Source organism: Panthera tigris, chromosome C1 (assembly GCF_018350195.1).
Source record: "Panthera tigris isolate Pti1 chromosome C1, P.tigris_Pti1_mat1.1, whole genome shotgun sequence".
Taxonomy (NCBI): domain Eukaryota; kingdom Metazoa; phylum Chordata; class Mammalia; order Carnivora; family Felidae; genus Panthera; species Panthera tigris.
The window spans coordinates 23,022,478-23,048,932 of NC_056667.1; the positions used below are offsets into that span (position 1 = coordinate 23,022,478).

General features: G+C 57.5%; 1 protein-coding gene across 1 annotated transcript; it reads right to left on the reverse strand.

Moving 5' to 3' along the window:
- Positions 1-1,579: 1,579 nt before the first annotated feature.
- LAPTM5 (lysosomal protein transmembrane 5) lies at positions 1,580-26,164 on the reverse strand. The gene is made up of 8 exons (XM_042996206.1): positions 25,994-26,164; positions 10,494-10,587; positions 9,750-9,826; positions 8,028-8,159; positions 7,199-7,321; positions 6,315-6,410; positions 4,239-4,331; positions 1,580-2,934 (listed from the first exon to the last, which is right to left on the reverse strand). The coding sequence occupies exons 1-8, from the start codon at positions 26,078-26,080 to the stop codon at positions 2,845-2,847; spliced, it is 792 nt and encodes a 263-aa protein (XP_042852140.1). The 5' UTR covers positions 26,081-26,164; the 3' UTR covers positions 1,580-2,844.
- Between the last annotated feature and the right edge of the window lie 291 nt (positions 26,165-26,455).

Here is a 26,455-nt window from a genome sequence, read left to right on the forward strand (position 1 = left end):
GCGTTGTCAGTTCCTTGGGGATCCGACAAAGAGCAGGAAACACCACGAAGAGGGGCGGCCCACGTGGCTCAGTCGGTTGAGCGTCCGACGCTTGATTTGGGCCCAGGGCATGATCGCACAGTCGTGAGATCGAGCCCTGCATCGGGCTCCACGGTGTACGTGGAGCCTGCTTCAGATTCTCCCTCTCTCTCTCTGCCTCCCTCTGCCCCTCCCCTGCTTGCACCAATGCGCTCTCTCTCTCTCAAAAAAAAACCCACAAATAATAATAATAATAATAATAATAATAATATTTTAAAAACGAAGAAATGTCCTGAGAAAAGCTGACACCTCTTTCATCAGGCTTCTTGTGGCTCCCTGCACCTGCTCTCATCCTTCCTAGAGCCCAAACCCGACCCCACAACACCCCTGTCCAAACCCTCCAGGGACTCCCTCGTCCCAGTATCAGCCCCCGCTCCTTGTGCAACATTCAAGGCTCGATCAGCACCGGTGACCAAGCCCAACTCAGGCTGCCCCAGGCTCTCTATTGACTTCACTCTCAGGCAGGCCCTCCGCAGCTCAGCCTCAGAGGATAAAGGCCAGAGGTAGAGAGAGAGAGAGAGACAGAGAGAGATCATTGAAAAATTTGATTCCTAGGTCCGACCATGCCCGAAGCCAGAAATCGCTGCACTTGTCGTTTATGTGAGCCAAGAAATATCACAACCACCTTTTTTTCTTTTTTTTTCTTAAGTCGGTTCGCTAAGGTTTCTGTTCCTTGCGACCATCTCCTTCTTGCAAATACCCTTCTTGGCTAAAGTGAGCCAGGGTGGGCTTGCGGCCAAAGGACCCTAACGACTGCCGAGGGTCTTCACGATCCAGGCCCACGACCTGGCCAGGCTCCCCATCCCCACGTGCAGCCACGCCAGCCCACCCACCCCTCCCCTCCCCACCTCTGCGGGGGCCCTCCACATCCTTCCCCTCTTTGTTTACTGCTGCCTGCCCGCCTTTCCAATCCCGCTGGGCGAGAGGTCCTCCAAGAAGCCTTCGCTGACTGTAGGGGTCTCTGGGACTCCCCCCATCGTGGTGTTGGCCGTGGGCTATTATAATCATCATGGATCTGTCTTCCCCCACCCCAGACTGTGGGTCACTGGAGGCAAGTCCGACCCATTGCGGTCACCCCCGGTTCTCAGCACAGGATCTGACTCCAAGTAGGCACTCTCTAGGTGAGTGGAGTTCACACCTTACCTGGGGAGACATCAGGGTACTTATGCGGTCCATGACTTGTGATCAGAAACAGTGCAGGGTCAAGAACTCCCAGCCCTTGCCTACACCACATTTTAACGAATCACATCAGGGGGACCTGGGTGGCTCAGTCGGTTGAGCGTCGGACCTCGGCTCAGGTCATGATCTCGCGGTTCATGAGTTCGAGCCCCAAGCAGGGCTCGCTGCTATCAGCACGAAGCCTGCTTCGGATCCCCCATCTGTCTCTCTCTCTCTCTCTCTCTCTCTCTCCCTCCCCCGCTTGTGCTCTCTCGCTCTCCCTCTCTCTCTCTCAAAAATAAATAAACATAAAAAAAAAAAAAAGAATGAGGTCAGCCAAAGAGAAGCGTGATGCTGCTTTATTGAAATTTCTTCCCCATCACACACAAAGCAATTACCCAAGGGGGTGCTGGCAGGGAACCTCTTGCACAGCCCTCTGCCTCTGTATCCCCCTCTCAGACCCCAGAGAACGTGCCTCCATGGCCCTGTCTCCGCCTTGGGGTCAGCATCCTCAGAACCCCGGAAACAGGAAAAAGAGGGGGTGTTGGGACCAAAACCTTCCCTTCTGCCATCACCAACACGAGCGCCCGTGGCAGGGTCTGGGCCCACAAAGAGTCTGCCTGCCTAACCTACGGATTCAGTCCAGCCAACGGACCCGCCTGGCGTCAGGGCTAAATTTCTGCTTAAGCACAAGCACTGGGCAGGACGGAGTCCCCTGTGCCGGGACTGGTGACGGACGGACCAGCCTGTGGAATGGACTGGCAGTCGCTGCGTGACTATAGTGACCACGTGCGGCCAGCTGCTGGTGACGACAACTCTTCGGCAAAACCATCGTGTGTCGGGACGGTTCCGTGACGAGACAACCGTTATTTCCTGGAAGTAGCTGCTGGGTGACGTCTGGCAAGTGCCTGAATGTTCATCTGCGCTAACAATCGCTCAGCCGCCCAGAGGCGCCCAAGGGAGCAGCGTGGGCAACATGCGATTGCATGGCATAGTTTGGGGGCTAATTTGATTTTTAGCATTGTTATTATTGAATGCTGTCCCTAGTTTAAAACTGACTGATGGGCGGCGGACCGTAATTGTTGAAACAAGCCGTCTGAAGAAATCGGAACGCTGTGCTTGGTGGAGGTGGAGGGGGGGAACCAAGAGGCGATGACTGAGCGGCATTGTTTGTTGTGTGAACGGACAACGGCCTGAAAGCCAACGCGACGGCTGTTGCTGTCTGGACAAACCACCTCCCTGCACGGGGAAGCGTATTTTGATTTGACAGCCACGTGGCGAAAGCGGTCAAGTTGCAAGTTGTTTAACCAAACCCCCCGAACTTAGAATGACGAACAGGTGAGACAGGTGCTGGAGATGGAAACGAGCCGAGGTTCGTTGGACTGAATTTCTGAGGGACTCCGGGAGCCACTCCGCCAACAGCGTTGACCCAGTCGTGAGCATCTCCCAGGCCCCACGGGAAAAGCAGGCCAGCGAGGGGGACACAAGCCGGTTTGTCCTGAAGTCAGCCGGGCGGCTCACCCCGGGGCCGCAGGGGCCACCAAAGCGAAGAAGCGGCTTGCGAGACAGCTCCGCCCCTCCCAGCACCAGGGCTGGGCTTGGCAGGCGTCACACCTCCGAGTAGGGAGGTGGTGCCGGGTCCCCGTCCGGGGTCTTGTATGGCAGAGACACGGCTTCCTCATAGGATGGCAGGACCGCCTGGGAGCGACAGAGAGATAAGGGCTGATAATTGGCCGGAAGGAACCAGAATGCCAACCTGGAGTCAAGGGGTTCCAACCCCCACCTCTGGCAAAATGGATGACGGTGACCAGCACCTTGCCCACCCAGGACCTTGGGTACTTACTATGCTTGACACTGCATGCACGAGACAGGGGCAGTGTCTATCCCTGTAGGGGACAGACTGGCCTCTGCCTGTTCAGCTTCAAACCCCCTTGTTTTGATAACCATGCACCATTTTCCCTGGGAAAACGCTCTCAGTCCACATGCTTTCAGAAGAATTGGCCCCACCCCTCAGATCCAAGGACATGCGCCCTGGGTGCGGCCACGCAAAGTAGAATCTCCTCCCCCCTGGCTAGCATCATTGGTTTGGGGATAGGCTTGCGACCCAAGCTGGTCCATCAGGCGTGCTCCTGGGACTTTCTGCTGGGGTTGCTGAGAGGGTGGGATGTCAACCTAGGGATTTTGGCAGCCATTTTGCCACCACAAGGAAAGGGCTACCTGAAAACATAGCCAACACTGAGGACAGGACAGTCCAGAGACGGAGAGAATGAGATCTCACCAGATGTCACAACTCAGCCAGCCTGAGCCAGACTTACGCTGGACGCTCAAGTCCTGGCAGCCAATAAATTCCCTGTTATCACTTGAGTCAGACCGAGTTGATTTCTGCCATTGGCGACCAACAGACTCTTGGCTAATACAACCCCCATTTTACAGAGGAGGAAAGTGGCCCCAGACGTTTAGACCAGTTGCACTTTGCCCATCACATCTCCAATCAGCTGCTTCTAAGACCGCCTCAACCCTCTGCCCAGAAGGCCCCTTCCCCTTTCCCAGCTAACTTGCATCAACTGACAGTCCAAGACTTGGTCAAGTGTCACCTCTTCCAGGAAGTCTTCCCTGATACCCCAGAGGAGACCAGGTACCTCCTCTATGCTCCCATTCCCCCCCCAACGCTACGCCCCGAGTTGCAATCAGATCTCTGAATCTGGATTCACTCTGGGCTATGCACTCCCCCAGCACAGGGTGGCGTCTTAAGTCCTCTCTGCACCCCCAGGGTTGGATATAAGGCCACCAAAGAGTCAGAGGCAGAAAATATTGAATGCATGCATGAATAACATCCTAGACTATCAGGGCCAAAAGAGATCTTCCCATTTCTTCTGGTCCAATCATCTCACAGTGGAGAAACTGAACCCCGGGGAGGGAGAGAGGCTTGCCCCAAATGACACAACGTATGGCAGGGCTGGGACCTGACCCCCCGCCCCCACCACCACCACCACCAGGCTCACCTTCTGGAGCGTCTTGGAGCCGCTCCTCTCCTCGGCTGAGTTCATGTACTTCATGAAGTTGTAGCATCTCCACACGCACTTGAACATGTAGACCTGGAAACAGGCCCGGGTCAGGCTACGCTTTGCCGGCCCTTCTTCTCGCTGACCCAGCGCGCCTGGGACAGATGCTGGGCACTCCCCGGGGAGCCCCAGCTCAGCCCAGAAGGCAGCAACCGGCCACTGCTGCTCACGCCCTGGTTCCGGTTGAGGGGTGCCTCCCCGGCCAGCCCCAAGCGTTCCACACACTGTCCTTTTCACTGCCCCCACAGACCTAGCGCGGAAGGGGGCTTCTGGGGGCTTCTGGGTCCCCCTCCAGCCTCCCTGGCAATGGTCCCACAAATCAGTCTTCTCCACCCCCCGAGCTGGGAAACTCCCCACCTCCTGAGACGACCCCGTCCTTCTTGAGACAGAGCCCGTGGTGGGAAACCTTTTCTCCCAAAGTGCTTAGGATATGTCATTTGTTAAAGCAGATTACAAAACCGTGTATGCAACAGCATCCTGCGTTTATAAGGGCAGAAAAAACTATATCTACAGATGTATACATCTGGCAGATGACGTCAGCAACTGTTTTCTCTTAGCAGTTGATGTAAGAAGGGGGGGTGGATTTTCCAAGGTGGGGAGTGAAGCCCCCAAGGAAGGAGAGTGGGTCCCGTCTCAGGAAGCTCTCTTGTTTTACGGAACCCCACGATGAGGACTTAAAGGTCGCAGGAATAAATAAAATGAATTATAAAAGAACGAAGTAGGAGGGGCCTGGGGAAACCAAGCAGGTGGAGGGTGGCCATTGAGGCAGCGTGTGGGACGCAGAGAGAGCTCCCACCCAAGGGGGTAAAGAAGAGGAGGGGAGATGGGGGGAGGGGGGGTACAGGGCTGTGTGGTGGCCTTGATGTATGATGTCAACCCCCGCGCTGGTTCCCCCAAGCCTTCCGGAAGGTTCTCGCTGCACCTCACTAAAGCCCTTGCACTGGGTTCGCCCTTAGAGGGAAGGTTCGAAGGAGTGAAGTTCCATTTCCAGGCTGGCATTAGGTGACAACAGAGATTGCTCAGGGCTTCCAACTGAGGGAGGCAGTGACGTCCGGTGACAGCCACCCACACAGAAAGACGGGAAGGAAATACACCCAGATATCCGGACGTGGTCCCTGGGCGGTGGTGGGTGGTGAGTTGACTGCCTCCTTTCTGCTCATCTTGTCACAGTCAGAAAAGAACCCTCTTTAAAGCCCCATCTTCTGCTGAGTCGACATCAGCCTCCCCGCGGCTTTGGGACACGGGTTCCAGCGCTGGCCTCTGGAATCCCCATGAGGGTCTTTCAGGTATTTGAAGACAGGGATCATGTCCCCCTTGACTCATCTCTCTTCTCAGCTGAATTGCCCTGGTCTCCCTGACTCCCTCAGATGGCAGAGTTTTCTTACCTCCCCACCCTCCTGGTCATGCTGCTATTGACACACTCCAGTCTGTCCTGTCTCTCTAGGAAGTCTCTAGAGTTCTTATCTCTCTAAGAACTCTAAGGTCTAAGGGACCCGACACGGGACTCTATCCTCTGGACCGGACCACCTCCGAGAAGAATAAAACCACTCCCCTCCCTCCCTCTCATCACCCAACCTCTAGTAACATGACCTCAGGACCCACCTACATTTTGGTGCTTGAATCACAGAAAACTGTGACGGGGCGAAGCAATATTAATTACGTCCCTTTCACAGATGAGACCCAAGGCCCAGAGCGAAGTGGCTCGAACACCAGCTACACAGCTAGCAAGGGGAGAGCTGGGACTCACATCCAAGACTTTCTGAATCTGATTCCAGACCGAACAACTCCTCCTTCCCTGGATCAGGGTCTCTCCAGGTTACAGGTTAAGTCCTTGACACCTGAACACGGGGGGGGGGGGGGTCTTCACAGATCCCCTCCCTCTCAATGGGATGTCCCTGGGGATCCTAAGTGGGGTCCAAGGAGCTGGTGTGGGAGGGCTGGAGTAAGGAGCCAAGAGCAGGGAGGACAGCAGCGGCTCCCCACGCTTCCCAGAGCCGGGGGGGCAGGGCCTCTCACCTTCAGGATGAGGACAGTGATGAAGGCGATGGAGAAAATGATCATCATCTTGATGAACTGGCTGTGAGCCATACCCTCCTGGCTGGGGAGATAGTTCTGCAAGAGATTTGGGGGCCACGTCAGCGCCTCTGCCCGCAAGGGACTCTTCCACACGTGGAGGAATGACACAGGCGTGGCACAGCCATCATCCTGCCCGACCCCTGCCAGGGGTGCGACCTACCATCAGCCCCAGGCGACAGGCGAGCTCAGCAAGCCCGCCCACTTGGCTCTTTCCTGGCTGGAGCACCGGCCCCCAGCTGCGGTGGGGCCACGCCGATGCCCTTCTCCAGAGGACGGGCTCCCGGGACGAGGGCTCTGGGAGGTACGTCCCAGCCACACCAGTAAGCCGTGTCGGGAGTGGGTCCTCCAGATCTAGTCAAGCCCTTGGCGTCCGCGGCCCCCTCCCCACCTCAGGTGTAACCTCACGAGAGACCCTGAGTGTGAACGACCCAGCTGAGCCGCTCCCAAATTCCCGGCCCTCGGACCCAGCGTGAGACAGCAACGGTCAGCCATTCCGCGTCACTAGGTTTGGGGATAATTCGTCAGACCGCTAGAGACAACGAGTATTATTTCTGCGGTGCAATTCACCCAGCAGGGCTCCCCCTGGGATCGAGCGGGGCGGCCCCAAAGTCGCGTGTCCTCCCGGCTTCTCCCTTTGCCTCCCCTGCTTCTCTGACTCCTTTTCAAGTGACGTCCTGAGAGCTCTCCTTCGAGAAATCACCCCCACCAAGAGTCCTCCTCCCAGGCCCCGCTTAGGAAGGGGGCCCAGCCTGAGCACCGAGGCACAGAGAGGGGAAGCAGCTTGCAGAGCCGGTGATGGGCGCCGCCCCCTAGCCCAGACTCACCATGTGGTTCATGGCCTTGAAGTTGAGATAGGTGGGGACTTCCATGTAGGAGCTGCAGAGTGTCAGGACGCTCAGGCAGAAATCCAGCAACTGCAGGGTCATCAGGGGGACCTTGGGGGCGCCCTTGGGAGGGCAAAGGCGGGAGGAAGGAAGCAAACCGGCAGTGAGGCCCTAACCCAGAGGTCCCGGGGCTGTGGGGCACACGGTGCTCCCTCAGCCCGAGAGACACTCAGCCAAGGATGCTGACGACTGTCCAGCCCACAGTACCCAGAAAGAAACGGACGCCCGTTTCTCAGACATTCCCGCCAAGGGCTGGTGGCAGGCCCCGGGGGGCTCCCGCGGCCCAGCCCGGGTCCAGCAACTCAGTCTCTTCCAGGACAACAGTTAGGGAAAGTCTGAAGGTGACTTTTGGGGCGCCGAGTCAGGGACCGGCACCCTCCGTCACAGGCATCGGCCCTCATCGTTGGCGTGAATCGTCTTTAGCCTCCTTCCTTCCGCTAGGTCACGAAGGAGGGACAGAGCAGGGGCTGGGGACTGAAATGGCCATGCGCCCTTCCCTGTGGTATAGCATCACGTGTGGCTGGCATTTGATTGCCCGCAAGGCGCTGAGCGCCCCGGATACACCTCCCTCCCTGAATGCCCATAACTCTGTTGATGATGTGCCATCATGCATTTTCCAGAGGAGGAGGCTTGGGGTGATCCGACGGGGCTCGGGCTCATCACCCAGGGAGGGGCCCCGGGGACTCCCACCCTCGCCAGCCTGAGCCCCTACCACCTCCCCCAGGCAAGGGGGGTGGTTGTGGGACGTGGGTCAGGGTTGGGTACTCACAACCCTGCTGCTCCGGGAGGCAAACTTGAGGTAGGAGGGCAGCTCGATGTAGGAGCCCAGCAGAGTGAGCAAGCACAGGAGGAAGTCCATGATTTGCAGGGACAGGAAGGGCAGCAGGTACTTCTCCCGGTTCTGGAAGACAGGCCCGGCACGGTCAGGGTGTCCTGTGCAGCCCGACGCCCCCAGGGACCCCCTGCCCTCACCGGCAGCTCCCTCCCCCGGGGAGTATGGCCCTCTCCCAAATCATCCCCTCCTGGCTCAGCTGAGGTCGTTCCTCGTGGACCCACACCCCGGAGTGAGATTCTGGGGATGGGGAGAAGGTAAGACCCAGGCCCTGAATGCAAGGCGTCTCGATGTCCCAGGAGACACAGGGAACAGTCCCCACCTACAGAGATAAGCGCCCCAGGGCCTTCGGGGGCAGGGTCTGACTCAATGTGTTCTCAAGAACCCAACAAGGAAGGGCTTTGTGCCCATTTCACAGATGAGAAGGGATCAGAGAGGACTTCCTAGAGGTGGGGACACTGAGGCTAGATCTGGAAAGAACCACAAGGGGGATGGGAGGAGACAGGAGGCAGAAGGGCCGAACAAAGGTCCGGTGGTGGGGTAAAGTCTGCACTGGCTTAAATGGTGGGACCCTTCCCTAGGTGACCACTCCCAGGGGGTCCAGTCACGGTGAGAGGCCCTGGGAGGCTGAGGCCAAAGTCCCTCTCCTTCAAACTGAGGGGGCCAGTATGAGTGCATTCGAACCCGCTGTTGGGGACAAAATCGCAGAAGGGGTGGTTTTGTGGTTTCTCGGGTGGCTGTCTAAGATCACTCAGGAGGCCACCAAAACAACCCAGACTCCATCTCAGAACCTTCCAGACGCCCCGATCCAGTTTTCTAGCTGGACCACTTGTGCCCCGCGACCTGCCCTGCCGAGGGTAAAATCACTCCCTGGGGTACCGGGCTTCCGAAAGAGCGGCATTGGCTCAGGGAGTGAATGGTGGCAGTTCAGGCAAAGTGGAGGCATTCCAAAGCAGCCCCAAACCATCCACTGCCCCACCGCTGCTGGCCTGTGAGTCCCGGGCCACCGGCTCCCCAGGACACCCTTGCTGGGTTCTGCTCTGGTGCCTGTGTAGTGAGGCCCTGGCTTCCTGCCCCCTGGGGGCCGAGGGACAGACTGGTTCCTCTTCACAGGAGGCTGAGGCCCAGTCTCTCTCTCTCCCTCTCTCTCTCTCTCTCTCCTGCTAGCTGGGTGAAACAGAGCCAGAGGCGTCTACACCCCACCCCACCCCGCCTCTGTTCTGGTTCCTCTCACTGATGACAAAACCCGCTGCTTTCTCCTCTGTCCCCAGGCCTCAAAATGACCCTTCTCTTTCCCCTGTCAAAACTCCCTGCTTGCATTGGCAGCTTACGAGCATGTGGGTCACCAGCTAGTACAACCAAAGCATCCGTGTGCAAGCCCCCACCCATGGAGCGTGCATTTTAACGGGGAACCAAGGCCTCCATCCTGACGAGTCTGGTACAGAAACGAGACTTTCCAAACGGCCAGGAAGCATGGCGATCTCTAGGGTGCAGGGGCGGGGAGGGGGGAGTCTCCCAAAATACCCACCTCCTACCCTGTTGGCAGCCAGTGCTGCCCACTCAGTGGGTGTGAACAGGAAGGGGGGCAGGAGGGCATCTGGGGTTCCTTGCCAGGCCCCAGGTCCGGACCTCCGTCCCCTCCCCCCACCAAGCCCTCACCTTGACCACTCCGATCAGCAGACTCAAGCTGATGACAAAGAGCATGGTGATGAGCAGGAAGCTGGAGATCAGGTTGGCTGAAAGGCAAGGGAAAGCAGTGAGCAGCCCAGAGGTGCCCCCAGGAACCCCATGCAGGTTTCAGGGACCACATTTTGGGAGCCACTGGTGTGGTGGCTATGACAGTGAAGGAGCAAGCCCAGGCCCTGGCCTCCTGCAGTTCTCAGTCTTGGGGACTACTAAGGTAGCAAACAGAACATTTCAGGTAACACAGGATGCAGGGTGGGAGGGTGGCCCGGGTCTGCCACCCTCGGGCCCAGGGCGAGGTCGGGGAAGCCTTCTGAGGAGGCAGCTTGTGAGTGGAGTGACCAGGAGTCCAAGGAGCTGAGACGGGGCTGAGCTCGGTGTGGCCAGCACCACCAGAGCAGGGAGCAAAGGGACGCTGCAAGGTGTAGCCGGAGAGGTTCACCGGGGCTGGATCCCACCATGGGGAGGTTCTAATTTATTCCAGGGTCGTGGGCAGCCATTGACAGAGGGAGGCAGGAGAGTCCTGCCATCACCTCCCTGAGCTGGTTAGGTTCGTGAAGCACCAGCCTCTCTGCTCTCCCACCTAGAGACTTGGGTGGGGACAGATCTCCCTTTGCCGGTGAGAGATCTGAGGCTCAGAAGGGAAGGGGCAGGGCCTCAAACCCCAGCCCGTCTACCTGCCGCCAGGGCCCCTCCCCCTCCCGGGTCCCCTGGACCTACCGAGCCTGAGGTAGCCATTCTGCCAGACCCTGCAGGAGGCCTTGCCGTGGGCCACCTCCACGGAGTGCTCGATGAACAGCAAAACACTCATGATCTGCGGGCAGACAGAGCGACCATCAGTGAGGCCCGCACACCCCCACCCCTGCTCCCGCCCACCCTGGTGGCAGGCAGTCAGGGGCCTGGGAGGAGGCTCCTGGAGGAGACGGAAGGCCAGGTCCGTGGAGCATCCCGGATGAAAGTGTGGCCTAAACAGATAAGACGGCTCAAGCCCATAGTCCTCCTCCTTCCTTTTCCCAGCTGTGTGAGCTTGGGCTAGTTACACAGCCTCTCTGTGCCTCAATTTCCCATCTGTAAAATAAGGATAGCACTAGTAGCTACCTAAGGTTATCATGAGGAATAAGTCAGAGCATCCCAGGAGAGCACTTAGAACCATGCCTGGTTCTTGATAAAACAATAACTATGACTATTGAAGGTCAAGGTTGGTGGCGGGGGGTGGGGGGGGAGGCTCTGAGGGCTCCCGCCAGTGACTGGCCCCTCTTCTGCACCTTCTTTTATAACAGGCTCTGGGCCTTATGGGATCTTAGTCATGGCATCTGAGCATCATAAAGCTTCAAGCTCTTGGAATTCTCAACACAGGCCTGGGAGCACCTGATCCATGAATCCCTGGGGAGCCCTGTCAATACCAATCCCCAGGTGCCCTCAATTTCTCCATCTGCAAACTGGGGATAATAATGCCTGCTTCATACAGTTGTAGTGGAGCCAGATGGAATAATTCACTTGAAGCACCTATGCTTGCTATTATTATTGCTATTATTCCCACTGGACTGAAGGTTCCAGGCAGGGAAGGCTTGTGTCTCTCTTGCTCACTGCTCTAGCTATTGTATTGGATGGATGGATGGATGGATGGATGATGGGTGGATGGGTGGATGGATGGATGATGGATGGATAGATGGATGATGGATGGATGGATGGATGGATGGATGGATGATGGATAGATGGATGGATGATGGATGGATGGATAGATGGATGGATGGATGGATGGATGATGGACAGATGGATGGATGATGGATGGATGGATAGATGGACGGATGGATGGATGGATGATGGATAGATGGATGGATAGATGGATGGATGATGGATGGATGATGGATAGATGGCTGATGGATAGATGGATGGATGATGGATGGATGATGGATGGTTAGATGGATGGATAGATGGATAGATGGATGGATGGATGGATGGATGGATAGATGGATGGATGATAGATGGATGATGGATGGATGGATGGATGATGGATGGATAGATGGATGATGGATGGATGGATGGATGGATGATGGATAGATGGATGGATGATGGATGGATGGATGGATGGAGGGAGGGATACATGGATGGATAGATGGATGATGGATAGATGGATGGATAATGGATAGATGATCGATGGATGGATGGATAGATGGATGGATGATGGATGGATGATGGATGGATGGATGATGGAAAAATGGATGGATGGATGGATAGATGGGTGGATGGATGGATGAATGATGGATAGATGGATGGATGATGGATAGATGGATGGATGGATGATGAATAGATGGATGATGGATAGATGGATGGATGATGGATGGATAGATGGATGGATGGATGGATAGATGGATGGATGGATGGATGGATGATGGATAGATGGATGGATGGATGCATGGATAGATGGATGGATAGATGGCTGATGGATAGATGGATGGATGGATGGATGGATGATGGATAGACGGATGGATGATGGATGGATAGATGGATAGATGGATGGATGGATGGATAGATGGATGGATGATGGATGGATGATGGATAGATGGATGGATGATGGATGGATGGATGGATAGATTGATGGATGATGGATGGATGGGTGGATGGATAGATGGATGGATGGATGATGGATGGATGTTGGATGGATAGATGGATGATGGATGGATGGATGGATGGATGGATGATGGATAGATGGATGATGGATAGATGGATGGACAGACAGATGGACAGACAGATGAATGAACAAACCCCATCCAAATCTTATGGGCCTGAGTGTTGTGGCCCTGGTGACAGTTGAAGTCCAGCCACAAAACTGCAGTTTGAAAGGACCTTGGATGTCACCTTGCCTATGCCCTCCGCCATCCAATGTGGGAGTCCTGTGCCATGCGGCCTCTATTTAAATACTTCCAGCCAAGGGAACTCAGTCTTCTGTACGTCCGTGTTCTTGCAGCAGCCTTCTGCTCTTCCCCACCTCTACACACAAGTCTCCAGGCACCGTCGGCCCACATTGAGATCACAATACTATCTCCTTCCTTGTAGTGGTTGCCCTACCTCTAGTAATATGGCGTGAGTTTACACAGGCTTTCTGGGTGGCCCTGCACTAAGTAACTCATGCTCAGCTGACAGGCAACCAAACACCCACCACCTGTTTCCCCCCTGCCGATTATGTGGGTTTGGGTTTCTTTGTTTTTTTTGTTTTGTTTTGTTTTGCTTTAGCTCAGACACAGGTCTCAACTTGTCTTCCTGCCATGTTACATTCTGTTCAAGGGGGGGCACAAAGGGACAGCACAGAAGAGTGATAAATTGCTGAGCTCCAGGTCAGACGGAGGTGGATTTCAATCCAGCTCAATACGTGGCCTTGGGCAAGTCATTTCACCTCTCTGAGCCTTCTCGTCTGGAAACTGGCAACCCCTGGATTCAGTGAGGAATAGTACTGTATTTGCAAAGCACTGAGCCTGGAACCTGCAGTGGGGGCTCAGCAAACACAATCTGCTTTTGGCTGAGGGGAGCTTACATGAGGTGCTGCAGCGGTACCAAGACCAGGGTGCCAGGGGGTGGACAGCAAGCTTGCTGTAGCTGCCCTTCTACCTGGCGCGAGCTGAGCCAAAAAAAAAGGCTCTGTTTCACCAGAAAGGTTGAGAGCAGCCCCGAGCAGAAGGCAGATGCTGTGAGAGCTGCGGCTGGCACCCACAGGAAACGGCCCCAAGAGAAAAGAGCTGCTTCCTCAGCCCCTAAAAGCTAGGGTTCCAGCCCCTCGCAGCCCCCACCCCTCAAGTTCACCTTTAAGGAGGGAAGGAGGAAGCGAGGTAGATGACAGCTCCATCTGGGACGGAACAGAGCACCCTGCGAGGTGGTGAGCTCCCCGTCCCTGGGGGTGTGAGAGCAGACCACAGATAAGACGCAGCTGGGCTTAGAAGGGCACATGGGTATCTACCAGGTGTGGCAAGAGAAGACTCTGGAAGTCCCAAATGAAGCTCAGAACCAGACAATCCCAACCTCCAGTTGCTCGAAAGAGCCTCTGCCCATTCATTTTATAAGCTCCCCTCTGCTTGTTTTGGAAGCTCAGAGAGGTTAGGTGGCTTGCCCAAGGACATACAGCAAGTTGGGGCCAGAGTGGAGACTGGAATCCAAGTCTCCCAGTGCTCTCCTGATTCCTTCGCGCACACCCCACTCCCCAAAACACCTCAGCACCCCTGCTAGCCAGTACCCCAGGGGGTGCAGATATTTTGACCATGCACCTGTGTCAGTAAAACCCTTTGAACACACTCCTCTGTATTTCTTCATTTCAGTTTTTTTTTTAAACATTTATTTATTTTTGAGACAGAGAGAGAGAGACAGAGCATGAACGGGGGAGGGGCAGAGAGAGAGGGAGACCCAGAATCGGAAGCAGGCTCCAGGCTCTGAGCCATCAGCCCAGAGCCGGCCGCGGGGCTCGAACTCACGGACTGTGAGATCGTGACCTGAGCTGAAGTCGGACGCTTAACCGACTGAGCCACCCAGGCGCCCCTATTTCTTCATTTCAAAACCGAATGCACGTGCCACTGTTCTGGTTACCACGAACATCGTAAAACACACACACACACACACACACACACACACACACACACCCAGAAGTTAATAAAGGATATAGTGGAAAAGTTTGGAAATTCTAATACTGTCCTCCTGAGGTCCCAGCGGTCACCTCGGGTATCACCGCACTTTGGAGACCAATGCTAACCCACAGCCGTCCCCAACCCCTCAATTCTGGTCCTAAACATCTCTCACGGCCCCCCCCATCTTGCCTGCCATCCTGCCATTAGCATCACAGTCACCCCCTCCCTCCCCACCTCCACCCTATCCAATGACCCCGAGAAGAGGAGACAAGGGCAGGGACCTTTGTGTACCCTGACCGCATGCTATCCGTGCCACCCACACCTTCCCGACGATCCTCCCAAACGCAGCAGAGGGACTATTCTGAATACTCCCACCCCCACTTCACAGATGAGGAAAGCGAGGCTCAGAGAGGTCCAGTGACTTGTCTGTGGCCTCCAGCTGGTAATCTGTAGGGCCAGGATTCAAACCCAGGCCAACGGGCCCGAGATTGGATTCCTTCTTCCACTGTCCTTCCAGCACCTCCCAACCTCCCGCCTCTGCCTGAAGCCTGGCCCGCTTCGCCACTCCCATGCCTGCGCCGGGGGCAGAGTCAGAGGGGCCCCAACCCCCTCTCTCCCCGCAGTTCCTGCGAGGTCAGCAGGTGCCGGAAGTGGTCTTCCTTGCGTAAGAATCACCTTCTTATGGGCTCAGCCTTCCCTCCATTCCACCTTCTCAGCAGCCCTATAAGGCGAGGGAGGTAATTCTGTCCCCCAAGTGAGAGCCCCGAGGCCCAGAGAAGGCAGGAACCAGCTCAGAGCCTGGCAAACTCAGAATCTGACTCAGATGCTCTGCCGGCCCCTAGTCTTCAGCAGAAGACACCAGCCCCAGTCCAGGAGAAAGACAGGAGCCTCCGCTCCCTAGGAGATGGGAGGGGGAGGAACTGACACTTACTGAGTACCTACTGTGTGCCCAGACCTGCACACACAGGCCTCCATCGCAGTCTCCCAAAACCCTGCGACAGAAGCCACATTTTCCCCATTTTACAGATGAGAAAATGGAGGCTCCGAGAAGAGAACTCACATGGCCGCCGGGGATCTGAACCCTGTTACCTGGGCTCCCAGGGTCCAGGGCTCCACCCAGGGCCGAGTGGGCCCAGCCCCTGGTCTTACCAACCTTCTGCCCACCCTTCCCCCGGCAGCTCTGGACACCTCCGACTCCAGAGCCGGCAGGTGGGGCACCAGAGGCCTCCCCCACTGCCTCACTGCTGTGTAACCCTGCCCAGTTCCGGACTCCTCCCTGCCTTCAGTTTACCCCCTCTGGTCATTGAGGAGGGTCACCCCCATTTGCACCACTGGGATGATCGAACTCCTTGCAAACTATGGCAAACTATGGCATGTGACACCGAGGCCACCCAGGGTGGCCCCCTGAAGCTGTGCTCTGTTCATCCGCAGGCCCTCACTGTTCCACCCAAGCCCCTACCCAGGAGCCTTGGCGGTTCCCGGAAAGTAACTGGTGTTCCTACAGTGTATGCTGGGAGAGGCCCGGAGACCTCAGGAGCCCCGAGGTTCCAGGCCCCTGGCCGCCACCTTCCCCCTCGCCCCCGCCACACCCCTGCTGCTACCCACCTGGACAGAGAGCTGCCTTCTCCCGGAGCTTTGAGGGTCTGGCTGGGCCCTGGCCCACGACCCCCAGGGACAGGACAGGGCTCCTCTCCTCCCACAAGCCCACTCGCTCACCTGCTCCCCCAGGGCGGCGCCTTTCTCACTGCCTTTTCTCTTCCGCGGTGAGATCACGCAGGGAAGAGCTAGGGTGCCTAGGTCAGGTGGTCCTGGGTCCAACCCGAGCTCTGTGCCTTCGAGCAAGCCACTGACCTCTCTGAGCCTGCCTCCTGGGGATATCAACCAGACCTGCCCCACAGGGTTGCGGTCAAGCCAAATGACATCCCAGCACGGGGCCAGGCGTCCCAGCAAGTGCTCCATAAACCAACACGGTTGGGCCGTGTTCGTTAACCTGTGTAGGCGCTCATTCACTCCCTCTGTTTGTTCATCCAAGAAATGCTCTCTGAGCACACAATGGCCCCAGGCCCTGTCTAGGTAAGCCACTCACCCTGGCCTGGCCCGCTGGCGTCACAGTCCCCAGGGGAAACCATGGGTGACCAGTGTGTTCAGAGTCACGACAAAGGGCCTGCAGAGGGCTGAGGGTCCCTGATGAGGGAGTGATCGCCACTGTCTGGAAGCCTCACGGAGGGTTTCACAAATGGGAAAAGTTGGAGTAGGGTTTTGAGGGTTAAGTAGGAGTTTCCCAACAGAGAAGAGAACAAAGCATTCCAGGAAGAGGGAGCATCACAATGCAGAGGCCCAGAGGCTGGCAGTGCAGATCCAGGGAAATTCGTGGGCGGGAATGCCTCTCCCTGAAGGAGGGGATGTTACCAGTGGGCAAGTGAGACCCAGAGAGACACAATGACCAGCCCAAGTCCACACAGCAAGCCTGTCGCAGAGCCGGGATGAGCCTCCTTCCAGACACCGAGCCAGGGCTCAGGCGGCAAGACCACATTAGTCCTGACCGTGCTCAGCCCCCCCCGCCCCGCCGCCACCCCTGCTCTCCATTCCCCCCTCTCACCCCTTCCCTCTGCTCCTCCCTGGGCTCGGTCCCCATGCCCAGCCCTACCCTGTCCCTTCTTTCTCAATAAACACAACCTCCCTAAGCTGAGCAGGCCTGGAAGCTGGGAGATTTTCTGTTTTCCTAGTGATTCTGAGAAGCAACCGACAGCTAGAGCTGAAATAGAGGCAGCAGGGCTCGTAGGGTGAGCGGCAAAGCCGGGGGGTGGGCGCGAGAGGAACGGGGTCGCTACGGAATATGGCCGTGGCCATAGTGGCGGTGACCCTGGCGACCTTGCTGGGGGGTGAGGACTGGCTGTCACGTGGCTGGGTTTGGCGTGGCGGAGACAGTTACGATGACGTGTGTGACCACGGCTGTGGCAAGGGTGGGGGGTGACAGAGGCAACTCCAGCGGACCTGCTGGGAAGTAGTCACGGACATCGTTGCTGATGTTGATGACGTGGTGACATCTCGATTCGGTTGTGCTGATGGCAGTCACGGGGAGGGTGGTGGTGACATGTGACATTCCCCGACTCTGGGGCTCAGACACCACTTCCCTGACCAGGAAGGTGGGCCTGACCTCCCGGGGCTCAGGACGCACCCCCTCAGAAGCAGGCAGGCAGGGCCCCGGCCTCTGAGATTCCAGGGGGGGGGCGCCACTTACAGAGACCCGCCCCTCGGTGAGCACCTACTACGTGCCAGCTGGAGCGGGACACTTTCCCGGCCTTTCACTTTATCGACGCTTCACAAATCCACGAGGTCAGACTGTCCCCCCCGCCCCCGCCGCCCCACCTACGTCCGAGGAGAGCAGGGGCCTGGGTGTGAGTTGGCTGAGTTTGCACAAGGAGTCAGGCCCGGGCTGGTCCTCGACCCTCCCTCCACACGTAGCGCAGCTTGCAAAATGGGAGATGAGTCCCAAGTGCACACCCCTTCCCGCCTCTTCTCCCTTTTCAGGGTTGCTCCAGCCAGACCCTGTGTCCTCCGGCTCTGGTGGCCTAGGGACCCGAGGGCTCTTGCACGCTTGGACCATCATCATCATCATCACTTTCATCATCGTCGCGCCATCACTGAAACTCACCTGCCCACTCTGTTTCCCCTGCCCGCCCCCCCACCCCGACGTATCTGGGAGGAGGAAGGGAGAAGACAGCCAGATGTATCAGCGTCAAGAGGAAGCTCTCCTCCCCCACCCCCTCCTCTGCCACCCCATACTTCCTGCCGAGGCTTATCGGGGCCACTGGGCGGGGGCCATTCCCCCACAGCACTACCGTCCCAGTCACCTCCCCAGCCGGCCCAGAGATCATCTGCCGGGGCCCCTGGAGCCAGGGCTCGGCTGCCCTCCTGTGCCCCAGAGCCAGCTTCCCCGCCCCGAGGCTGCCACTCTGCCGTCCTCCCTGCCACCCCTGCCCCCTCCACTGTTCGCTGACCAGCAGAAGTGCCTGTGTGTGGACACCAAACCACCAGTCCCCATGGCCACGGCCACCCTATTTGTAATAGCCCCAAACTAGAAACGACCCTTCCGCAGGAGGACAGGCAAATACCTGGTGATGTATCCGTTCAGTGAAATATTACACGGCGGGGCTGCTGGCCACACACAGAGGAAGATCACAAACCCAGTGTTGAGGCAAAGAAACCAGACACAAAAAGGCACCTGCTGTGAAATCTCATCCCTAGTTAGTTCTAGAACATATGTGGGAAGAAGCCAGTGGGGCAAGGGCGGTGATGAGGAGATGTCACCAGGGGCCTCTAGGTGCTGGCCTTGTCCTATTTGGTAATGTGGGTGGAGGTGACACGGGTGTGTTCACCTCGTACAAGTTCAAGATGTGCACTTGTGATAGTTATGTAAGTTATACACCAATAAAAGGTTGGCAAAAGCCAAATCAAAGAGCGATTAGCTGGTACCTACTATGTGTCATGCCCTGGGGATTACAAAGATAAATCAGGCTTCCGGGCCCCCAGGCCCGAAGACAGGAGCCACGGGGCCCAGGAGCTGGGGGTGAGGAGCCGCCCTGGGATGGGGATGACTATTGGGGGTTCAGGGTCCGGGACTGGGGGCTCCAGGAAGGCTTCTGAGAAGCAGTATGTCTTAAAGACATTTTCTCCCAAAGGGCAGTGGGAAGGGTGTTCCAGGCAGAGGGAAGGACAAGACCAAAAGTGGGTGAGCCCCATTCAGGAAACTAAGAAGTTCTCTTGGGGATTGTAACTTGGGGGCCATCCGTGCCAGGCACCCAGTAAGCCCCCAGGAAACGGTAGCTGCCGTGCGGCTGGGCTGGTGGGGGGGGGGGGTGTCGGAGACATGAGGGAACAGGTGATTTTCCAGGGGCCGTGACTTTGGGACTGGCAGAAGCCCGAGAAAGACCACTCCAGGCAGAAAGGACAGCTTGTCCAAAGGCGGGGAGCTCACAGAACATGATTCGGACGGTGCGTGCCTCGGTTTATCACATTGTAGCATAAGGATCGCCAAGATGGGAGCGCTCCGTGGGGAGCGTCTTGCTCCGGCCCGGGCTGTCTGGGAGGGCCAGCGTTCTATCCTCAGGGACCCCCTGCCCTCCACATGTAACAGCCCAGCAAGACCTTCCCTTTGCCCTCTGCCCTCGGCCCTTCCAGACCTGCCCCTTATCCTCACTTCAGCCTTGTGAGGCAAGTTCTGTTTTTCTCATTTTCTCCCCATTTTGCAGGGAAAATCGAGACTGTGTCTTTACACGTGGGCTCTGAGTTTCTACGAACGAGCCCCCCCCACCAGATCTTATAGTTGACCCCTCCCCTGTCACTACCAAGAAGCCTGCCCCCCCACCACCACAGTCTGGGCCGTGAGCAGGACCCCCGGGCTCTCGTCCTTCATCTGCCACAGGCTGCAAAGTCGACTGGCCCCTCCAAGCCTGTTTCCTCTCCTGCCCAACGGGGGCTCCAGTGTTAGCTGCCATTTGTGGGGCGCTCATCAGGGGCTAAGCATGTCTCCACCTGGTTTCCTGTGAGTCCCAGAATGACCCCACACTTCTGGGCCACCGGCTCCCATTTGACAGGGGGGGAAACTGAGGCTGGGGGAGAGGAGGGATGGTCTGGGCCGTAGTAGGGCCGAGGACTGGCAGGGCAGGGAGCCAGAACCTTCACCTATGCAGCCTCTCGCTCAGCCTTCGGCCTCATTGGGCGTTCCGTGGACCCCTTCCTCATAGGAGACCAGCACAGGCCTTGCAGTGAGCACGGAGCGAGGCTCTGGTCCCAGGACCTCAAAATAGAAGCCTCACCTCCTGGGTGACTGAGAAGACGTCACCCCACCCAGACCCGGCCCTCCAGTCATGGGGCCCAGTCCGAGTGGGGTGGACGCCCTCCTCCCAGCTGGTGCCTCCCTTAGCTGCGGCCCTCTGACAGCAGTGGGTCCTTCCAATCCAGGTGATTCCTGAAGACTGGGACTACCACCCACACCCCATGCCCAGAAGCCCCTTCCTGCCCTTCCCTGGGGCCTGAGAACCAAGAAGTGGGGAAGAGGACAAAGCCCAGCCTGGGGTCTGGCCTGTCTTCGCCCCCCTCACGGGGTAAAAAAGTTCCATCGCCCAGCCCTCCAGGTCTGGTGACACAGGAAACGCTTAACTTTGCCCCCCAGGGGGCGCCCTGCGCGCAGCCCCCCCATGGGTCCAGTGGGTCTGACGGCCCCCTCGAGCAGCTGTGTAGGCCTCCAGCATTTTATAAGTTAGCAGGTGGGGTGCACATCCCCGAGATGAGGAACAGAGCTCAGTTCCAACGGGGCCCCTGGGCCACCCCCGCCCCACCCCCACCGGCCTCTTCACACCTCCAGGAAGGGCACAGAGCTGCAGGGCACAGACCAAGGCCTTTCTGCCCCACATGGGGGCACCAGGCGTGAAGGCGGAGGTTCTAACAGACTTTCATCAGGGACTTTCCCCACCTGGCAGTTGGGGCCTATTTTTAGGCCCCAGACAGACGAGCTTTCAAAGATGCAGTCTGCTCCCCCAGCCCACTCTGGGCACCAGCCGGCAGCCCCTCCCTCAAATGGGACCGCATCAGCTCAATGCCCCAAAGCAGTCGCCCTTGAGGCCGGGGCTACTGACCCCATTTAGGAGATGAGGAAACTGAGGCCCCAGACAGCGAAGTGCCTGCCTGCGCCAGGTCACCTCGTAAGTTAGGAGACGGCTCTGTGATTTTCAATCCCAAAACGGAGCGGAAAGGAGAGCCCCTGGGGGGTCTGAGAAAGACAAATCAGGAGGGCTTCCTGGAGGAGGAAGCTTCCCGTGAGCTGGACCATAAAGAAGAAATGGGTAAGAGGAGAAGACTGGGTGAGGAGACTGGCTCCCCCCCTGTGACCTGGAACAAACCAGGAACCTTCCTGGACCTCTGCTTTTCTCATCTATAAAAGGAGAGAACTGGACCAAGCAGAGATCCCTCCTTTTGGCTATGAAGCCTGCAAGAAAAGAGGAACTCGGCCCAGCCTCCCCCCACCACACCTCACAGCCATCCCTCCCTAAACCCCAGCTTCACGAGCTTCCCCGTGTTCCAGACATCACATGGTCTCTCCCACCCCCAAGGCTTTGCTCAAGCTGCTCTCTCAACCTGGCCTGCACTCTTCTCCCCAGCACCCCCAAGCTCGGGCCTGCTCATCCCTAGCACGCCAGCCTCCTCCAAGAAGCCACCCCTGAATCTCCCCTCCCCCGTCTGGTCCGGGACTGGGATAAGGCCCCTCATCTGTGCCCCCAGAACAGTCAGCACCGTCATCCAGCAAAGGCATTGTCACAGTCGTCCTTGGGCCTGGAGCCCCTAGAGGTCCAGACCCTGGTCTGGAGCTCGGCACATAAAAAGAAGGCATGTTGGAGAACGTATCTTCATTAAGGACAGGCTCCTTCAAATAGTAAGATGGCTTTACTTTTTTTTGCCAATTTATCGGGTTTTTTTTGTTTGTTTGTTTTATTTATTTTTGAGACAGAGAGAGACAGAGCATGAACGACAGGGGAGGGGCAGAGAGAGAGGGAGACACAGAATCCGAAGCAGGCTCCAGGCTCCGAGCCATCAGCCCAGAGCCCGACGCGGGGCTCGAACTCACGGACCGCGAGATCGTGACCTGAGCTGAAGTCGGCCGCTCAACCGACTGAGCCACCCAGGCGCCCCTTTTTTGCCAATTTAAAAAGCAATATACTTGAGCAACCAAATAAATACAGTAGCATTGGATGATAACCCAAAGTACAAAATAAATATCCGTGAGTTTCTACTGCTATAAATAAGTAAACCGTTTCGTATTATTAACACATGAGGAAAACAGACGAATCTCCCATGAGAAATTCCAAACGCCCTCAAGAAATAACTTGCCATTCTTTAAGTGACTTTCTCCCCCAAAGGAGAGTATGGAAGGCGGGGCAGGGGGGAGGAGTGGGGGCAGTGGGGAGAAACCTGACGATCACGACTGCCGCCAGGTGACCAAGGTCACCGTCAACAGTGCTAAGACATGTCAGGAGTCCATACCTTTGATATGCTGTGCTGACGATGGCCCCTTACCCCTGTGGTCTTCCTCCCAAAAACACCTGACCCAAGCCTCACCAAGAGAAAACCCTCAGACAAGTCCCATTTGATGCATATTTGACAAAACGTACGCCCAGCACGCCTCAAAACTGTCAAGGTCACCAAACACAGGGAACATCTGAGAAACCGTCCCAGCCAAGAGGAACCTAAGGGACATAAGGACTAAATGTGACACGGTATCCTGGATGGGATCCTGAGACAGGGGGAAAAAAAAAAAAAGATGTTAGGGAAAAGCTGAGAAAATCTGAATAGAGTGTGGACGTTAGTGCGTCGAAGGCGACCCATCAACTGTGACAGACGAGCCATCACATAAGGTGCTAACACTAGGGGAAAACAGGTGCAGGGCGTATGGAACTCTGTACTATGTCTGTGACATTTCTGTAAATCGAAAACTGTTCTAAAATTAAGTTTACTTTAAAAAGTCATACGTGTGCATTGTACCGGACACGATAAATACGGGAGTGTAGAAACAATTAGAGCTTTCACAACCCTGGCAGCCCAGAGACAGCCAGCCCCGGCCTCCCTCCCTCCCCGGCCTGGTGCTACGAGGTTTTGAAACCACAGCGGGTGTAAGCTTTTTCGTCCGGGCAATGCGTTCCTAATGGGATTCCAGGTGCCTTGGAGGGGAGAAGTCAGGGAGGGAGAGATTTCTGAGCAAAAGGGCCTTCCGGGGATCCTTTCCTCTTACCATTGATTTAAGACAGGCTTTGGGTTGCAGACAAGCCGGGGCCAAAGACCCAATTTAAGCCTCCCCAGAGAGGCCGAGTCTATGAATAGCTCTTAATGTTGTCACCCATGACTGGCTCCAGATGACGACAATCTGGGCAATCAACACATCTGGGCAATAGCTTCCCTTTTTCCATCCAGATGTTAGAGGCCAGGACTGTATACCTGTCCCCCCAGTTGCTCAGTCACAAGAAAGCCCCCAGCCCCCCTGCCCTTTCTGGGAAGGAGCAGAGGACGATCCCCCCATTGGAACCAACCAAGGACCCCAGACAGCACTGCCCAGTACAGCTTCCTGGCTTCTCCTCTGTTCTCATGCTTTATGTTCTAGAACATCCCATGGCTCCCCATGGTTCACATTACAGACACTGGGAGTGACTTAGCACCCGGGAGACATTTGGTAACGTCTGGAGGGATTTTGGGTTGTCACAACTGGGCAGGTGGGGGGAGGCTACCGGCACCTTGTGGATAGAGGCCAAGGATGCCGTGAAACGTCCCGCAACATACGACAAAGAATTCTCCAGCCCCAAATATCAACAGCACCCTACCCCGAACTCCCAGAGTCCTCAGCTTGTCACTCGGAGCCCCTACCACCACCTGCACCCCAAGCCAAAGCCTCCAGCCTGGGCTGTGTAAGTGTCCCCTACACAAGCCACCACCCCTCAGCCTGTGCACTTTGCACACCTGTGCCTCACCACCCCCCATACGCTACGCCTCCCCTAATGGCACCTCCTCCAAGGAGGCTTCCCTGGTCACTCGCCCACACTTTCTCCAGCTCTGCGGGCAGGCACTGATGTCGCTTCACCACGTCCTGGTGAGGACCTCACGCAGCGTGGTCAAGAAGAACTCTCGAGAGTCGCGAAGCCTGGGGCCTTCAGGACAGAGGCCAGGCCCAAGCAGCCTGCATGTGGACGCGGTCCCGCCCGCACAGGGATTTCTTTTTCACCTCGAGCCGGTCGCCAACATGGGAACGCCACAACATGGGGCATAAAAGGCCATGTTTCCTGCTTCTCTGAATGTCAGAAGAGCGGCTGCTGGGGCCCGCATTCCTGTGTGGCAACACTCAGCGGAAGCAGAGACCGGCCACCGGGGTAGACCCAGAACAGGGCCCCGAGGTCACCGCGGGTCCGCCCGCCCCACTACGCTCACTTACGCGACCTGTCCGGCCCGTCAAGAGGCTGGAGTCTGAAACCTCTGCGCCAGTCCACATCCCCACCCCTCATTTTCTAAAGGGGACACGGAGGCCCGAGAGAGAAACTCGTCCGAGGTCACACAACCAGTCAGTGGCAGAGCTGGGGTACGGACCCGGGGGCCTTCTCCCCCACAGGGACGCCGCGGGGGCCAATCACCGTCCTTCGGAGAACGCTGCCCAGTCCGAGCTTGGAGAGGCCCTAAGGATTTCACGTGGGGACAACCAAGGCGCCATTCGCTTCTCCCAGGATCACTCTCACGCCGGCGGGAGCTGGGCAAGGCAACCTCTGAGAAGCGCCCCAAACCGGCATCACTCCAAGTGCCCGGCAGCACACTGTGTCGGAGGCACTGCTCACAACACTGCTGTGCGCCAGGCACCCCGACCCTCACAGCCAGAGAGGTATTACTGTGTTCAATGAGGAAACCGGGGCCCAGAGAGGTTAAGTCGGCGGTCCCCAGCGGCACAGCTCGGAAGCGGGGAGGCGAGAATTTGCACCCAGGAGTGGACCCCGAAGCTAGCTGTGCACTGATCCGCTGAGGAGCCCCGCCCCTCTGAAGGCCGGGCTCTCGCCACAGCCCTGCCTGTCCTGCCCAAGACAGGAAGCAGATGCAGCCAGACTTCAGCAGTTTCCAGCAGCCCACCACAACAGAATGCCGGATTTAGGCTAATTTTGAGGAAGCCCTTCTAGGCTCATGAGAGAACTGTTAACCACAGGCCCTGAGTCACCCTAAGGAGGAAGGCGCCTGGGTCTGGGGGAGCTGGGTGTGGCTCGGAGTCGTGCGGTGGGGTAGACGGGGTCCGGGCAGGAGTGAACAGAGACCCCAAGCTTCACCCACCGAGACAGAGCGGGGAGCCGCTGGCCCCAAGGGGCTGTGGCTTGCCCACAGTCGCTCCGAGCGAAAAGACAAAGGCTCCACGGCGGGGGGGGGGGGGGGGGGGGGGGGGGGGTGCGGTTTGCACACCAGCTTCCAAAGGGGAACTGCTGGGCTGCTCCCCCTCAGTGCGGGCCAGGCAAGCCACCCCACCCCGTAGCACCAGATCTCAGATCTTCTTTGGTGGTTTGGTGGGTTGTAAACCAAGAGGATTCAGCGACCCCTCCCTCCCCGCCCGGAGCACAAAGGAGAGGGTCCCACCTTCATCCCCCCGGCGGCCCAGGACCCCCACAGGAAGAGTCAGGCTGTGCCTGGGGCCCGACCCCATCCCCTGGCAACAGCCCCAGCCCACATTTCTCCCGAGATGCCTGGCTCCCGACGCACTTTGCCGGCTGCTGCTGCCTTTGAACCTTGAGGCTGTTCTTTTGTCCCATTTTACAGAGGCAGAAACTGAGCCTCAGAGACAACGTGAGTTCCATTCTCTCAGCATGAAGACCCTCCTCCCACCACTGCTCCACTCTGCCAGCTGCTGCAGGCCCCCCCCTTCCCAGCTTGAAAAAGGGGAAACTGAGGCCCAGAGCAGGGAAGGGATCTGGCTGGGCTCCCGCGGAGAGGTGGTGGGCAGCGGTCCTCCCACCCGAGGGGGTCAGTAGATTGGGGCCCTCTCTCTTGCACACACACACACACACACACACACAGCCTCCCCGCGCCCACCCGCCCACTCACCACATGGTAGATGGCCAGGGCGGTGGTGGCAATGCGGACATTGAAGCAGCAGCAGGTCTGGCGGACGGCAGCCGTGCGGGGGGCCATGGTGCTGCCGTCCCCTGCTCCTAGGCACTGAGGGAGAGAGCCCAGCGCCTGGAGCAGGGCAGAAAAGAGGAAGCCGCCAGCTACCCTCTTCACTTCCTTCCTGCCCCTCAGACAGGCAGGGGCCGGGTCGTCACCACTGGGGCGGGGCGGCTGGGAAGGGCTACAGGCTGCCTCCAGCACCACAGCTGGCCCTTTGCCAGCCCCGGGGGGCTGGGGAGGGGCCTCCAGGGGAGGGCAGGTCCTTGCACCTCCATACGTACCGTTCGGTAGAGCTGGGGTTGGAGCAGACTCACGCCCCACTTACTGGACGCTCCCCATCGCTCGTGGAAGGCAGCGTTACCATTTTGTAGACGGAGGAACACAGGGCCAGAGAGG